At 37.7% G+C, this 16,196-nt stretch overlaps 3 protein-coding genes across 5 annotated transcripts; all 3 read left to right on the top strand.

Moving 5' to 3' along the window:
• Positions 1-4,064: 4,064 nt before the first annotated feature.
• LOC112171982 (LOB domain-containing protein 27-like) lies at positions 4,065-5,474 on the top strand. Its single transcript, XM_024309131.1, has 4 exons — positions 4,065-4,217; positions 4,439-4,670; positions 4,756-5,138; positions 5,322-5,474. The coding sequence occupies exons 1-4, from the start codon at positions 4,065-4,067 to the stop codon at positions 5,472-5,474; spliced, it is 921 nt and encodes a 306-aa protein (XP_024164899.1).
• Positions 5,475-6,788: 1,314 nt separating this feature from the next.
• On the top strand, positions 6,789-7,324 carry LOC112171990 (LOB domain-containing protein 24-like). Its single transcript, XM_024309144.1, has 2 exons — positions 6,789-6,938; positions 7,076-7,324. The coding sequence occupies exons 1-2, from the start codon at positions 6,789-6,791 to the stop codon at positions 7,322-7,324; spliced, it is 399 nt and encodes a 132-aa protein (XP_024164912.1).
• A 1,174-nt stretch (positions 7,325-8,498) lies between these two features.
• Positions 8,499-12,440, top strand: LOC112173862 (serine/arginine-rich splicing factor RS41). 3 transcript variants are annotated; one of them, XM_024311641.2, is made up of 7 exons: positions 8,609-8,634; positions 9,339-9,447; positions 10,182-10,522; positions 10,745-10,866; positions 10,958-11,193; positions 11,378-12,019; positions 12,126-12,440. In XM_024311641.2, the coding sequence occupies exons 4-7, from the start codon at positions 10,762-10,764 to the stop codon at positions 12,151-12,153; spliced, it is 1,011 nt and encodes a 336-aa protein (XP_024167409.1). In that variant the 5' UTR covers positions 8,609-8,634; positions 9,339-9,447; positions 10,182-10,522; positions 10,745-10,761; the 3' UTR covers positions 12,154-12,440. The 3 variants fall into 3 exon arrangements, with proteins under 3 accessions (XP_024167347.1, XP_024167409.1, XP_040368306.1); XM_024311579.2 differs by lacking the exon at positions 10,182-10,522 and having other exon boundaries at positions 8,499-8,634; XM_040512372.1 differs by lacking the exon at positions 8,609-8,634 and having other exon boundaries at positions 9,431-9,447; positions 9,891-10,522.
• Positions 12,441-16,196: the final 3,756 nt, after the last annotated feature.

Here is a 16,196-nt window from a genome sequence, read left to right on the forward strand (position 1 = left end):
AGATTGTCAAAGTGCTTGTCTGAGAGGGTATTCAGGTCAAGCTTGGCATTTGGCCTTCCAGCCACACCGTCTTTCAACCATGCCCAACGGGAACAATATGCTGAATACCTCAAACAACAACTGCAGATGAATGACCTGGGACTCGCACCGCCGTTGCAGAATACCCTAGCACCTCTTGGCACTGCTTCCCACCTTGGCTCGAGCTCGTTGCAACTTCCGCTGAATTACAATCAGCAACCAGCAGCTCTAAACCTAGCTAGCACCAGCAGCGGCCCTCAGTGCCACCAACTCTTTGGTTCGGGGCAGTCGCATCTCTTGGTAAACAATACTGTTCAGCAACAACGTCTAATCCAGCTTGGTAATGGAATGAACACCTTTTCTCAAGCAAACCACGGCTCCGATTTTGGAATGCAGATGATGAACAACAACGTTGGACGCATTGGAAGCTATGGCGGTCTGATGAATAATGGTGGAAATGGCCTTATGAATGGTGGTACTAATTGGATGGATATCTACTCGCAACAAAGTCAAGCCAAGCAGCTTCAACAAGCACTCAATTTCACCTCTAATCCGTTCAATTTTGGGACCACACCCAGAATTTCATCTCCAAGCATTGACAACCTGATGAGTCCCTTTAACAATGCTAATCTGGGGCCAAACCTCGGCGGCAGAACCAGTCAACCTGCTGGTGGTTTCAGCAACATTATAAACGGTGGATGTAATGGATTGGTCATCAACAATGAAGTTGTCAATGGGTTGACGAACGGAGTTCGTAATGTCAACCTAAATGGTACTACTTTCAATGCACCCACACTGGGGCATATTGGGAATAATGCTTCTTCTTCTTTGTTTGAGACTGGTAGTGCAAACCCATTTGCACCAATTCTCCCTAGGACCAGTCAGCAGCAACAAAATGCTTCACTATTGTTGTCACCACATGGGCTGCAACAGAATCCGTATGGTATGTCATCAACTTTTGGAGGGGGAAACAATGATTTTTCCGTTACTGCTCTCATGAACAACGCCACGAGAAACATCAACAACATTTCTCTGGCCAATGATGACGATGACATCATGGTGATCAATAATCTGGTCTTGCAGCAGCTCGACAACTGCCAGCCTCCTTCTCATCAGGTATATATGAACTTAACCAGCTAGATAAACATTATTTCTCGTTTTTAGTTTCAAACGTACATTATATTGAATGCCTATAGTTAAATCTTGCCATATTCATTGTGTGTAGACACAAGGTGGGGAAGAAGTTCCTGTCAGCTTCACTAGCATGTTATATCAAGATGAAGATCCTGCACCTACTCCTACAATCGATGCACAAGTTCAGCTGAACACTAATCGTGCTGCAAATGGTCTAGTTCAGCTGACCCCTAATCATGTTGCAAATAGTCAAGTTCAGCTGAACCCTAATCCTTCTTTGAATGGCGAAGTTCATCAGCTTAACCGTAATCCTTTTGCGAATGGTCAAGTTCAGCTGAACCCCAATCCTTTTGTGAACTGCCAAAATCAGCAGAACCGTAATCCTGATGCAAGTAGTCAACTTGAGCTGAACCCTTCACGTCCTCCTACTAACAACTCCCAAGTTCAGCGCAGCCTTAACTCTACTGTGAACGATGAAGCTCAGCTGAACCCTAGTCTTTATATGAACGATCTAAACTCTAATGCTGCTGCAAACCGTCAGCTTGACCTGAACCCAACTGCCAACCAAGTTGGGAACCCTAAATTTTTTGGCTTAGGCTCGTACCATATGGAAGATAATGCACCTGATGATGAGCAATCTTGGAGCCTGGTAATAAGACATTGTACCCATTTAATTTATACATCTCTAAATGGGGCATTCCGAACCCCTGTTATGTATCCATATTGTTTGTGATATAATAATTTGGGCAAATATACTATAACTGTGCAGGAGGAGCAGGGTGGTGATCAACAGATACTCAACTCCGAGTTCAATGGCAGCATGTTTCAGACAGATGACTGTTCTAGTCTATTTGATCAACAATTCGCTGCTCAGGCAAGTCAAGGACTCAAACTCTATACCGTAAAAATTACTAAATATAAATAAATAAAGGAATTTATAAGTACTAGCTACTTCAGTAAATACCAATTAGTAGTTTCAACAAAAAAAATTTACTTTTAGCTCTTCTCATTAGTTGCCAAATTCATGTCAAACCTGATCAATTTTCTTTAGCATATGTTTCACAACATCGTTTTTAGCCAACTCTGAGTGACCCATTTTTTGTGATGCACTTATATATAAATAGAGGCTTTCTCAGGTAAGGATATCCTTACCTAAGCTTATGGATTTCCAGTTTTTGGCCACTTTTCGATCACATATTCACATTTTAGCCGTTCAATTTTTAGGTCCTAATGTATAAATCACTTTTGCAAAATTTCAGCCAAATTGATGATCGTTAAGGCGTTCAAAACTGCAATTTACACAAACGAACCAAATCTGTCAAACCGGAACCGTTTGTGTACATTGTTGTAAATTGCATTTTTGAATGCCTTCACGATCATCAATTTGACTGAAATTTTGCAGAGATGATCTATATATTATGACCTAAAAACTGAAGGTTAAGATGTGATCAGAAAATGTCCAAAAACCATAAATCCGTACCTAAGCTTGGGTAAGGATGTCCTTAGCCAAGAAGGACATATATATATATATATATAGGGCTTCTTAGGAGCGGAGGTCCGTTCCTTAGCTAAGGATCGGATTTTCATATTTTGATCACTTTTCGATTACATTTTCACATCTTAACCATTCAGTTTTTAGGTCATAATATATAGATGACTCCTGTAAAATTTCAGCGAATTGATGATTGTTAAGGCATTCAAGACTACAATTTACCATTATAAACATGAACGGTTCAGGTTTGACATATTCGGTTTGTTCATTGATTTAATCGAAGTCGATACCTTAACGATCATCAAATTGGCTGAAAGTTTACATAAGTGATCTATATATTAAGACCTAAAAACTAAAATGTTAAGATGTGAATATGTGATAAAAAAAAATAGTCAAAACCTTAGCAAATTCTATATATATATATATATATTTATATATAGACACACACACACCAATCAAGCATGGAGCGGAGAAATCATAAACTTTAAAGTGGGAGCTTTTATATATATTGAAACGTCGATGTTTTTGCTAACGAGCATTTTGGTTTCACTCATCTTGCAGGAGGAAGATGATGATTTCCTAAATGCCCTAATTGGTTTTGGTAACAATTGAAGGGAGTATGAAGCGGGCAAGTATCGGTCTAAATTCAGTCCTGGAAAAACTTACTTTAATATTAGATTGGATTTGGATTATAAAGAACTACATAATTAAGACGTATGTTGAAGTACAATGTTATATATACTAATTATAGTCATGGTAGACTGGTGGAAAATTTGAATTTGGTTATGCCTTGTTGAGACTTAATTAGTGTGCTTAATTTCTTTTCTACATGGACATGGAGCATATACTTGTGCCTTGTAAAAAGTGTTTGCTCTCTCGAGCTCCGTCTTTATGCCTTGTACTTTGCTTGGATATTAGCCCACGCATTATGGTAAGGCAGGTTGATAGAGGGAAACAAAAAAGAATATAAACAACAATTTTCAAATTTAGTCAATTAACTTAATTATCAATTATATGTGAATATGTATCAGCTAAGCTTCCTTGTTAATTCTCTCCAAACGTAATACATATCCGTTGCTTAACAAATTAAGGACACCACAAAAGTTTCCAAAACCAGTAAAAATTCTTCAAATACAATGGTTGTGAGAAGTAAGAAATCTGAATTGAGAAAATTATACCCTAATTATAAGTTCTAATTAGACAAACTTCCTAAAAAATCTTCAATTTGAAAAAAAATAGCCGTTGCAATTTTCTCTCCATATCTAACACAAAATCCACACAAATACCATATTCATTCCCTCTGAACAAATCAAGACACCACAAAATCTTTCTAAAAGATCGATTTCTTTCTTGAGGAAGAAAAAAGATTGAGAAAATCCTTGTGAGTGAGATTTTGGGAATCCTCTCTAGATTTAGAATAATGGTTAATGGTCGGTGCGCTGCTTGCAAGTATCTGAGAAGGAGATGTCCTTCAGATTGCGTATTCGCTCCCTATTTTCCCTCCAACAATCCTCAAAGATTTGATTCTGTTCATAGAATCTACGGTGCCAGCAATGTTGCCAAAATGCTTGAGGTACTGTTCATTGAACACTATATATACTCATTTGCAACCAAAAATACTCTATTGCAATATTTAGTCATAATTTATTTGCGGTCATCATCAATCTCTCACTAGAGCAATGTACTTGGGAAGCAATAAACACATAACCAAACTACATTATTCTTCATACTCAGTGCTTTGGAGAAATTGAGTTACATTTTTATCATGCTCTGATTTTCTCTGTGATTGATCAGCCACTGACACCATATTTTCGAGCTCAAGCCGCCGAGACTTTATGTTATGAGGCTGAAAGTAGAATACACGATCCTGTGTATGGCTGCGCTGCGATTATTTTCCAATTACAGCAGCAAATATATAACACAGAATCTGAATTAGCCAAAACACGTGCTGAGATTGCAGTTATTAGATCTAATGGAAAAGGAAAAGAACCAGAGGTTCAGCCGAGTACTGATCAAGTTCATGATGGTAAGCTGTTCCTGTACGTTGAATTATACAAAAACTGGCTGATAAAATGATAATGACAGAGAAACTAACTATGCGTATTGTTTAGGGTTTAGGGCCTGCCCTCAGAGTACCATGATGAGACACTTACTTCCCCCTGAAATGGCTTCATTAGATGTAGTGCAGAATATGGTAAACAATGAAGCTATGGTTGTCTTTCCTCAACCGGTGGTCCCTTATAGCTATGCACAAGCTGCTGCAGGAACATCAAATGGCCTGGCTGCACGATCTGAACCTCCTTTTTCAACCTGGACTGCTGTTTCTCGCTGGCGTGGTAGCGGTGCTGGGAAAGTCTTTGCTGGAAGAGGTGCTGGTAGTTCCACCATGGGAAACCGCACTTTGCGCATCAATGAAGAAGGTAACAATCAACCAAGGGATATGCGAGCTGTAAACAGAAATGGCAGTGTGATTGGCCTCTTTGATCGTGAGATTGTAAGTACTCTTGAACCTTCTAACTTTAATAATACCATGAATATACGTAATGATCTGCACAGCATAGGTAAGAACTTTAATTAAACCTACAATTTCAATAGTCTTATGATATGTGCCCAACCTTTAACGTATATTGATTGCTATATCTCTGTTGGAGAACTAAGAGATAGATTGGTACATCAGGACCAGTTCCAAGGTGCAAATGAGGAAATTAATCTTGATTTGGACTTGGCGGCTAACCACAACAGTATGCTGCTTGATCGAAACAATAGTGAAGGCACTGAGGAGGACCAGTTTGTTGAAAATGCTTTAAAGGACCCTAGCTATGATCTTTGAGGAGGCCCTGGACTTTTAAGAGCCCCAGGAAAAAGTCTAGCTCATCATATGATGCAAGACTTTGATGATGAAACTTTGCAATTAATGTATCCAGCTCTGTTAACAACCTCAACACATGGAGATAATGTGCTGGAACGCCCTTGTGGTTATTCACCGGATGGTTTTGAGTCCCAAACTAGATTTTATGATTCTGCCCACCACCTAGCTAGTTATATATCTTTTGTATCTTAGATATTGGAGCTTCCATTGATAAGTCCAGGTCCTTCTAAGCTATGTCTTGATGTACACCATTTGTTTTGGAAATCTCGGTTAATAAAACTCATGTTGTAGATTGGCATGAAAAATTTGTGCATTATGTGACTGTGGAAAATAACTCAAACCACTCCGGGTTTGCTGCCTGTGTTTACATATACCCTCACAAAGAAAACAGCAAGCACTTTAATTAATTGGCAGAAATCCTAACTTACAAATTAACTTTAGAATGATGAATCTTGGTCTATTATGGGTGAAAAAATAAGTAGCTCTTACACTTGTAAAAAGCTTCATTTGATGTGGCCACCTAAGCATCTTCTTGTATTATGAAGAGCCCTCATTGGGGATCAAAGGAGTGCACCACATTCATACCATATAAGCATAAATGGATGCAGAGGGAGTTGTTGAAGAGAGGCAGTACTCTGCCAATATCAATATCTTGGCTGTGGACGATGAAATCATCACTTTAAACATATTATCAGCATTGCTCAAAACATGGAGCTGTCAAGGTACACACACTAGCTATGAAGATGAAGATTCCACAATTGATCGACTTTATAGATATAGCTAGCTATCAAGGTAACGCAGGCTGATCGAATTCTAAGGATGATATTAGGAAACAAAAAAGAATATAAACAACAAAAATCGAAATCCAAACAATTTGAATAAAAAGTAGCTGTTGGAAATTCTCTCCCAAACCTGCTAATATATCATAATACATATCCTACGCTTAGCAAATTAAGGGAACCACAAAAGTTTCTAAAACCAATACAAATTTTACAACTACAATGGTTGAATAGGGTAAGAAATTTGAAATTGAGAAAATCATGCCCTAATTGTAAGTTCTAATTAGACAAACTTCCCTGAAAATCTTTAATTTGAAAAGTAGCCGTTGGCATTTTCTCTCCATATCTAACACCAAATCCATACAAATACCATTGTCTTTTCTTCTTTATAGATCAAGACACCACAAAATCTTTCTAAGAGATTTCTTTCTCTAGTAAAAAAGATCGGAAGAATCTTTGTGAGTGAGATTCTGAGATCCACTCTAGATTTAGAATAATGGTTGGTCGTTGTGCTGCTTGCAAGTATTTGAGAAAAGGATGTCCGGAAGATTGCATTTTCGCTCCCTATTTTCCCCCCAACAATCCTCAAAGATTTGAACATGTTCATAGAATCTATGGTGCCAAGAATGTTGCCACCTTGCTTAAGGTACTATATATTCATTGAACATTATATGTACTTGGGTCATTATCAATCTCTCAGGTACTTGGGTCATTATCAGTCTCTCAGGTGCTTGGGAAGCAATTTAAATTTACCCTGATGTGTTATTCCTTATGATTTATCAGGAATTGGAATCACTGCAACCGTATTTTCGAGCTCAAGCCATTGAAACTTTATGTTATGAGGCTGAAAGTAGAATACAAAATCCTGTGTATGGCTGTGCTGCGCTTATTTTCCATTTACAACAGCAAATACATAACATAGAATCTGAATTAGCCAAAATACGTGCTGAGATTGCAGTTCTTAGCTCTAATGGACAAGGACAAGGAGCATCTGAGATGCAGCCGAGTATTGATCAAGTTCATGAGGATTGATTTGGTTCTTCCTCTGAAGCTCCTAATTGGTTTATTTGATGAAGACAAGTTACCCAAAATAATGAAATCAGCTACAAAGTGCATGCATTATTTGTTTCCTTACTTTTGTTTTGGTTCTTAGGTTTGAATGTATTTCAATCTAGTTCATAAAGTATAAAAAAGTTGGCTGATAATAAAACATCTGTACTACATCAGCCCAACCCAACACAATCGAAAAACGGGCCCAAACCAATATGAACCAGTGAAGGTAATAGACAATAAGGCCCAGTCCATTGAATCCAAAGTGCTTAACAGGGTCTTCCTTTATACTCCTCAAGCCTTAATTTAGCTACTTTATCAAATAAATTTCATTTATCTTTTTTATTAACACACAATAATTTAGAAACAAATTGTTCAAAACATGAATCGATGAATCACTCTTCACAAAAAAAAAAACATTGACCAAATTATCTCAAAGGACCTACAACCATCTAAGTTGCAAACACAACAATCAAATGTAAATGTAAAAACATTTTACCTTATTTCGAAAGCATCTCTTATTTTTTAATATCTGAAACTAATATAATTGTCTGATTCTTTGCAAGCATCGGCTACATAATTTCCAACACTAGTATTAGACCTAGGGAGATTCTCTCTCTAAATTGTCACTCAACTCTTACCTATTCGACACTTTGGTTACTCAACTTTAACTCTGTTATTCACTTTAGTCACGTCTTTAATTTTTTTCATTAAAAAAAAATTATTTGCCACAAAATTAATAATATTTTCGTCCAACTAATTGTGAAAAATTGAGAAATATGTATTAGAATGATTGAGAGAAGTGATCAAAGTGAGATAAAATGCTCGTTGGGTAACTAAAGTAATTGACAGTGTAATAGTTGAGTGATCAAAATAATATATTTGAAATTTGAGTGACCAAAGTGTCGAATGAGTCATAATTGAGTGACCATTTATAAAATTCTCCCTTAGACTTAATGATTTTCCTCCACAGACAATTTCTTTGTTCCAATTTGATAAATCCAAAAAGAAATTTAAAAAAAAATTAACCATAAACAATAGAAAGAAAATTAACCATAAGAACCCAAAAAGAAAAGAAAAAAGAAATTGATAATAGAGGACAGAAGGTACAAATATATTGAAAGTACAGGGCCTCTTTCGACAATATCCAAATTTCCAAAACGTGGATTTTCTCCTTCTACTATTTATTTCACTAACAAGGGCTTTATTTCGGTCAAATCGAAGAAACTGATACTTTCTTCATCGCTAGGGTTTGAGCTCCGTCACTTTCAAATCGCCGGCTCTGATTTGAGGTAAGAACCCGCTGGAATTCGATCTCTATTTCCTTAGCTCTCCGCTTGATTACCGATCAAAATTCGAAACGAAACGCTTTCTTATAGCGTGCTTCTTTGTTCGCAAAATTGGGATCTGGCGATTAGGTTATGCATAATTGCAGATCTGACTTTTCTCTTGGCTCAATTCGTTATCGGATTCGAGTCTGTGTTGTTTCTTGATCTGGTTTTGGATTAATGTTGATTTGTTTTCGTGGTTTTGATTCTTGAATTGGGAATTGTTTTCGTTGTTTAGATTGATAGAATTGTTATTGCTGTATATTTTGCTCTGGTTGAATTGAATTCGGAGGTCGGGTTTTAGTGTAAGTGTGTAGGTGAGTCTAACAGAGTGATTTTCAGTAACTGTTGAGGTTTTTGTGACTGCTGTGTTAGTTTTCAGCTGAAGAAGATTACGATATGAGGTTTTGATAATGAAATTAGTCTCGTAATGTAGCGGTCTGTTAAGAAAATGAAATGTTGATGTAATTCTGTTTTGAGGAATGATTGGTGTTAGGTTTGTTTTTATATAAATATATGTTAATTTAGGTAATGCTGAATTGTTAGTTTGTTTTCGTTACGATATGATATGCTTATGGTGGACTGATTGCAAAGTGATGTAGGTCTTATTTGAATGGTGTGAAATATTAATTAGTATGTTGATGAACAGTTCATCTTGCTTGTTCCAGGAAATGAGGCCCATTTTTTGTGGGAATTTTGAGTATGATGCTCGACAAAATGATCTGGAGCGGCTTTTTGGAAGATATGGGAAGGTTGATAGAGTGGATATGAAGGCTGGTGAGTTCTTTTGCTCATCATTTGTTGGTTACCTTTCTATCTGTCTGAAGCTTATTATTTATTAACTGTTGGTCTTTCTCATTTCCATGTTCTGGTTATTTGGCCAAAGTCACCCTTTCCTTCACTTGTAATAAAAATAATAAGTTGCAACACTTTTGAGATAAGAGAAAAAAAACGAAGCGAGACATTTTCATTAAAAATTGTACTTTAATCTGTATTTTTGGGCTATTAGGTTTTATTATAAACATGTATGAGCTTCCAAAATCTGGCATTTATTTTTCACCAGTCTTGATTTGCCTATCAGAAACCATTAGGAAGGTTAGTGTGTTGCTAATATAATTTTGGAGATTTGAAGAATCGACTTCATTTAGGTTGTTTGATGTAGTAATTACTCATGTAGTCATGTGTCTGGTTTGCTATTCATTTCCAAACAAGGGATCCAGATCTGTGCATATGCATGTAATCTGCACTGATTGTCCATTGATAGTAAGGATTCTGTAAAACTATTATCCCCTGGAGGTTACAGAAGCAAGGCAATTCATCCGAGCCGTATCCACCCGTCTCACCCATGCCCTGCTTCTTCGGCAGCCCAACCGAATAATCATCCCGAACACATGCTCCGCGGCAGCCGTCTTCCGTTGTTGAGTTCCTGTGGGGGTTCAGGATACGTTTAAGAAACAAGCATGTATTATATGACGCATAAACCCCCATACTCAACATTTTCTTTGACGCAGGATTATCTTGGGATATCCATTCTCTTCCAGGCTAGTGGATGGGCTCTACAGAATTCCGTTTCTTGCCTGTGACGAGATCCCTCTTCTTGTTTTCAAGAAGAGTCATTCTGACCTGCAATGGCACTACCACCATTCCACATTTCCACAGTCACCATTGTCTTTCATTCCTCATGACTTTCGCCCAGCCCTCAATGTCAGACATGTTTCAAGATTGAAACACTGCTGATTCGACCGCAAAGGCAGCAGATTAGATGGAGAAGGCACCATCTTTACACTGACCCACCATGAGACATTCACTTTTGGATTCTTGTCCCTTGACATCACTTAGTTCATTATACAAGGTCTGTTACTAATTTTATTGGTCACTTAGTTTATAGATTTCCAGGAGGTTGCCAAACTGTTAAATAGGATAGAATTCTGGGTGGCTTGTTACATTGCCAAAGGGAAGAATGCGGTCTGTTGTTTAAGAATCCTTGTCGGGGGAATTCTTACCTTCGTTTCGTACAACAGATATGGGATTTGATTTCAATCTATTCAGAGTATTTTACCTTACTATTTTATAGGTTTTGCATTCATTTACATGGATGACGAGAGAGATGCTGACTATGCAATACGGGGACTCGATCGGAGAGAATTTGGTCGAAAAGGGCGCAGGCTTCGTGTTGAATGGTCAAAGGTATCCAGTGTAAGTACCCTTCATCACTTTTCGCTATGTAACTGGTTGTCAGGTCTGTTTCAAGTGTATACAGTCTTGAGCACATTTATGTTCGTTGCAGCATGAGCGTGGTTCTAGAAGACCTGGTGCTTCAAGAAGGTCTTCAACTAATACAAGGCCGTCAAAGACCTTGTTTGTTATAAATTTTGATCCATATCACACCAGGACCAAGGATTTGGAGAGGCATTTTGATCCATATGGGAAAATAATAAGTGTAAGGATCCGAAGGAATTTCGCTTTTGTTCAGTATGAGTCACAGGAGGATGCTACTAGGGCACTGGAGGCTACAAACATGAGGTGGGCATTTGATGATGCAACTTTGTTTTTTTTTTCTTTTTCTTTTTTTTCTCTTCTGGAATTGGTGTTCTTGCTTAGATGCCAATATTAGAGCAGGCCGTGATTGTTCCCCCCTGTTAATTCTTTGCTAAGTTCAATATGAAGTTGCACTAATTTTTGTTTTCTGGATTTGTCTTCTTTGCAGCAAGCTGATGGACCGAGTTATATCGGTTGAATATGCAGTTCGTGATGATGATGAAAGAAGAGATGGCTATAGCCCTGACAGGAGAAGTCGTGATAGGTCACTAGAGAGAGGCCGTGACAGAAGAAGATCCCCAAGTCCCTACAAAAGAGAGAGGGGAAGCCCTGATTATGGCCGTGGCCCTAGCCCTGGTCCATACCGGAGGGAGAGGGGTAGTCCTGATTATGGACGTGGCACAAGTCCTTACCGAAGGGAGAGAGCAAGCCCTGACTATGCCCGTGGGCGCAGCCCAAGTCCTTATAGGAGGGAGAGATCTGATCGTGGGAGGGTCTCCAGTCGTAGTCCCCGAAAAGAGAGGGTGAGTGTTGATCATGGCCGTGATCGCAGCCGCAGCCGTAGTCCTTATGTTGGAAGAGATAGGGCTGTTGCTGAAAATGGCCATGCTCCAAGTCCTAGTCCTCCTCCTTATAAGAGAGCTAGAGTTAGCCCGGAAAATGGTCATGGTCCCAGCAGTAGCCCTTATGAAGGAGAGAGGGCCAACAGCCCCGAAGAAGGTCGTATTCCAAGTCCCAACTCTGTGCCCGATGGCAAGGACAGCCCCAATTATGGTGGGCCTGAAAGCCCCATGCATGAGAGATATAACAGGTTTGAATTTCAATCCCAGTAACCAACTGGAGTTGTCATAATTATATGCTTGCATATCTTTTGACTTGTTATTAACACATCTCTGTTTGTCTATTGTCAACTGCAGCCGTTCACCCCAAGCTGAGGAGGAATGATCTTGGTGGTCCGTATTAGTGTCTGGTGACGTGTGGAGTCAAGCTTTGTCTGTTGCAATTTGTAGTTCCCAGGACATCCAATGTGGGTTTGATCAAGAGATACAGCTTGTGTAGTTTCGTGTAGCCTAGTTTTAGCTTTTAGATGCTCATGTGTTGTAGTTTCTGCTTAAAACCTTGAAGGAACTTACTATTTTCAGTTATTGTTTCTGAGCAAGACTCCTAATACAGAATTTGCCCCCATTTGGCACCAAATTAATGACATTTTATGTCGGATTTGTTAAGTTTCATTTGCTGTAAGTTGATGCTCTAGCTATATTGATGTTTTCATAGCCAAATTTGTCTTAAACACTGTTACTACCACTACACGACCCTTGAACGGTAGAACCAAGACGTTAACTATGACTTGAGATGTAGTATCTTTGCATAATTTGTCATAACCATTAAGACAAGTACACACTTTTACATTGAGGATCTTAACTTTCGGTTTCCACTATTCACTATGCAGTGTATCCGAATTCGGGTTCCTTTTTCTAACTTGAAGGAAAGAACCGAAGACGCTTCTTTAAGAATCTCAGTTCATATTCTCTTGTTATTACCTTTCCCAGGTCGGCAAATGATTCTGTGTCAAAGAAAATGACCGTTTTACGCGTTTCCGATCAGATAACTTTAAATATGAACAAATATATTACGGACTGCTGACACGTGCGAATTAGCCATGTGTGAACACTTATCAATCTTATCGTTCCTAATCCTAATGATAATTCCAAATTCTCATTTCACACCCTGTCTGAGTGTGTCTCTTCCCACACTACCAACCAATGGGAATGGCTTTCGGTGAACAAGACAATAACCTACAAAGTGACCTCAACAATGGCTTTTGTAAAGATGACCAAGTCAAAAAAGGAATTCTGAGATGCTTCTCTTCGAAGTGCTTCCTAAGTTAAGATGAAAAAGCACTAGAGTTTAGTTTGATCAACTTGATATATACCAAGGAAGACTGAAACTTTAAGACGTTGATCTAGATAACATCCCTAATTTCTTTGACCAATCAATGTTCAAGCTCATAAAGATTATATCTAATCTGATCTTGACCCCCTAGAATTTGGATCCTTAAAATTTATTTGGTTTGTTAATGTTCGATTCAAATGTAAAAGAACCGACTACGAGATTCTGATGACTCATTACCTTTCATTAAGCTTATCGTTTACTCACTAACTGTTAAGATGTATAGCTTTTCCGACATTGAAGACGAAGAATGACAAGACTGATTATAGTTGAACTAGCGGTTTGCACAAGAGAGCTTTGCTTACTTGTAATCACGCTATTTGTCTAAGAATGTACCCTAATTAGTCTAACAATGATTTCCTCCATTGTTAAGATAATAATAAGATTATTTTTATGGCTGTTACATAGGATTTAGTTCATTATTACAACTTTCTTGGATCATGTTGAGATCATGATCAGCTTTGGAACAAAAAAATCGAAGTTTGACAGAAGTTTCAAAGTCTGTAGCTTTTGTCACTTGGTGCGTGGTTTCTGTTGCTATCGTTCTGGATCCCTTTGATTTTCTGAAGATTGCTCGATTATGATTGTTATTCATAAGAATTACTCAATTGAGTAGCTTGGAGAAAGTAGTCAAGAAAGTAAAAGAAATACGACTAAAACTAATTGTTCATATATAAACATCATTTTCATGTATTTATTTCTACTGTATAAACTATAGTTTGCTGTAAAAAAAGTCTCTCTAAGGTCAACAAAGAGTTATCGAGGATCTGAGTCATTTTGAAACAGATTGAAACGAGTGCCGTTGCTTTTCTTGCATGCCCTAGAATTTTATGGCATGCATGCTTATTGTCGGCAAAGATTCATTATAACATTTATGTATTATAGGTTTTAGTCGGTGCTGAATTGCTTGAATCTGTCATCTTCATCATCATTAGGATTTGAAATGAGCCGATTTTATTGGATGCCTTTGAGTTCCACAATGAAAGCATTTCTGCCTTGAGGTTTGCAGTACGTCAAGACCAAATCAGTCTTTCAATGTTCGTAATGATACGACACCAAGTATTGACCGAAGGGATTTGGTTTTTCTGCTTTTTAGGGTTTTACAGAAGCAGCAGCTAGAACATGTTAAGCTAACATGGTCTTTCACTCTTTCCTTCTTTGGGCATTGACAGTTGTGTTGATTGTGACTCTTATTTTTGCCATATTTAGCGATTCCCATGTCTCTCCCTGCTCTATATTATTCTTTTCCAACATTCTGTACAGGAACTTTTCTTCCTTCTAATCTCTATCTTTTCTTTCGGGGAATGCAATCAATTACGACCTTTATTCTTTTCTAGAATTCTAGTTTTTTTCAATCAAAAATTAAATTTTACGTGTTCGGATTGTTGATTTGCAAGATCACTTTTCTAAAATTATTTCTAGCAAAAGTAAAAAAATCCAACAATTATCAAATAAGAGACTCTTATTGGATTATAGGTAATCAATAGCTTCCGTTTATGATATAGGTAGGTGACGAATCTATTTTTAATTTTAGTGTTTTTTTATAGCGATGATCTTTAATCAGTAATCTTGAACGTAAGTTGTTCAAATTACAAGAGTACAACACATAATGAGAATGAAAAATATGAGGTATCAATGTAGAATGTTGAAAAGAGAAAGTTGGTATTTTGTTATGACCTTTTTCTTGGTCTATTCGGGTATCTTCTAAACCTTCACACTAGGGTTCAACCGAAAGTTGGACTCATATAATGACAAAGAGAACATGAAGAAACATTCTCCAAACAACTACAAGAATGAGGTCGATCGGACGCACGATTGCTCATATTGACACCAAACACATTCAAAAGCGTGGAACCCAAATCTCGGGGGTCAAAGTAGATGTTAAAGACACTGAATATGAAGCATGTGAAGAATTTTCTACACGTTTTTATGACTTAAAGACGATGGTTTGTCTTAATAATTTGACTCCAAAAAGAGGGCCTTGCATGCACTTTTCATTAGAGTTTTAGAACCTCCTTTAAATTATCTGATATTTATAAAGATCTAGAAACAGTGAAAGACCAACCCACTCAACACTCAATTCATGCCGTGTGGAACCATGAATGCCATCCACTTGGCGGTGTTTCTCTGTAGAGGAGCGACTTGTATCAATAGGACTTTCAACGGCTTCATCAAATTTATATAAAAACGACTTCAAAGGGGAAAAAACCCAACAATAGCTGACTTTTCTCTTTTCCATTTTCATTAAGATACTTACCATTTTGGTAATGGGGTTCAACCAAAAATAGTGCCATTCAACCCTATATATTGTCCCATCCCCCAAAGGGGAGATGAATTAAGATACCCAATTTCGACATGGTTTTGAATGAGCGGTTCCGTATGAGACCCAGGTACTTGTGAAGTTGTAGCCTGCCCTTACAGGTACTTTCAATTGTTTAACTCGGTGCCTGCAGTTGAGAGTTAATGAAATGCTAATTACAAATAGTAAAGTTGAAAGCGATTTGGATTCTTAAAATAGACGGATTTTATATTGCTTACTTACTTAATTATTAATACTTTAATTTTTTTAAAACATTTCATCGAACACATTATCTTTATACTTTAAAATTATCACGATTTTTTTTACTGTTAGTCAACAGATAAACGGAATCCTTCTTTGGACTTATCCATCCATCAGTCATAAACTGTTGAAATAAAAAGTAAAAAAAAAAACCCTTGTCAAGGCCAAGGCGGTGGAGCAGTGCAACTGTGCAAGCCTTGCATTAAGCCAAATGCGTATATCCATGAAGCAAATTAGCATACAATTCTGGGCTGGCAACGGGGTATAATATATTATTCCCCTTAATCCTTGGCTTGTCTAGCTCAATATTTTCGAAAAATTTCCCTGCATCATAAATGGGTCCCCTGAATCAATGGGCTTATTTGGCTTCTACCTAGAAATCAAGTCCAAGTACAACCGGCCAAATCATTTTTGTCTCATTTCCTTCTTGTCTAATCTTTCCTAACCGAAAACGTTACAAACTTTGACCTGATTTATC

The sequence above is a fragment of the Rosa chinensis genome, chromosome 1, assembly GCF_002994745.2.
Source record: "Rosa chinensis cultivar Old Blush chromosome 1, RchiOBHm-V2, whole genome shotgun sequence".
In the NCBI taxonomy this organism is placed as follows: domain Eukaryota; kingdom Viridiplantae; phylum Streptophyta; class Magnoliopsida; order Rosales; family Rosaceae; genus Rosa; species Rosa chinensis.

What these genes read in the sequence shown, in the direction of transcription:
- LOC112171982 (XM_024309131.1), top strand. Translation starts at nt 4,065, where the DNA reads ATGGTTAATGGTCGGTGCGCTGCTTGCAAGTATCTGAGAAGGAGATGT. An exon ending in TACTGATCAAGTTCATGATG is followed by an intron (nt 4,671 to 4,755) that starts GTAAGCTGTTCC and finishes CGTATTGTTTAG; the next exon opens with GGTTTAGGGCCTGCCCTCAG. An exon ending in GCCTCTTTGATCGTGAGATT is followed by an intron (nt 5,139 to 5,321) that starts GTAAGTACTCTT and finishes TTGGTACATCAG; the next exon opens with GACCAGTTCCAAGGTGCAAA.
- LOC112173862 (XM_024311579.2), top strand. Translation starts at nt 9,342, where the DNA reads ATGAGGCCCATTTTTTGTGGGAATTTTGAGTATGATGCTCGACAAAAT. An exon ending in TAGAGTGGATATGAAGGCTG is followed by an intron (nt 9,448 to 10,744) that starts GTGAGTTCTTTT and finishes ACTATTTTATAG; the next exon opens with GTTTTGCATTCATTTACATG. An exon ending in ATGCATGAGAGATATAACAG is followed by an intron (nt 12,020 to 12,125) that starts GTTTGAATTTCA and finishes TGTCAACTGCAG; the next exon opens with CCGTTCACCCCAAGCTGAGG.
- LOC112171990 (XM_024309144.1), top strand. Translation starts at nt 6,789, where the DNA reads ATGGTTGGTCGTTGTGCTGCTTGCAAGTATTTGAGAAAAGGATGTCCG. An exon ending in ATGTTGCCACCTTGCTTAAG is followed by an intron (nt 6,939 to 7,075) that starts GTACTATATATT and finishes ATGATTTATCAG; the next exon opens with GAATTGGAATCACTGCAACC.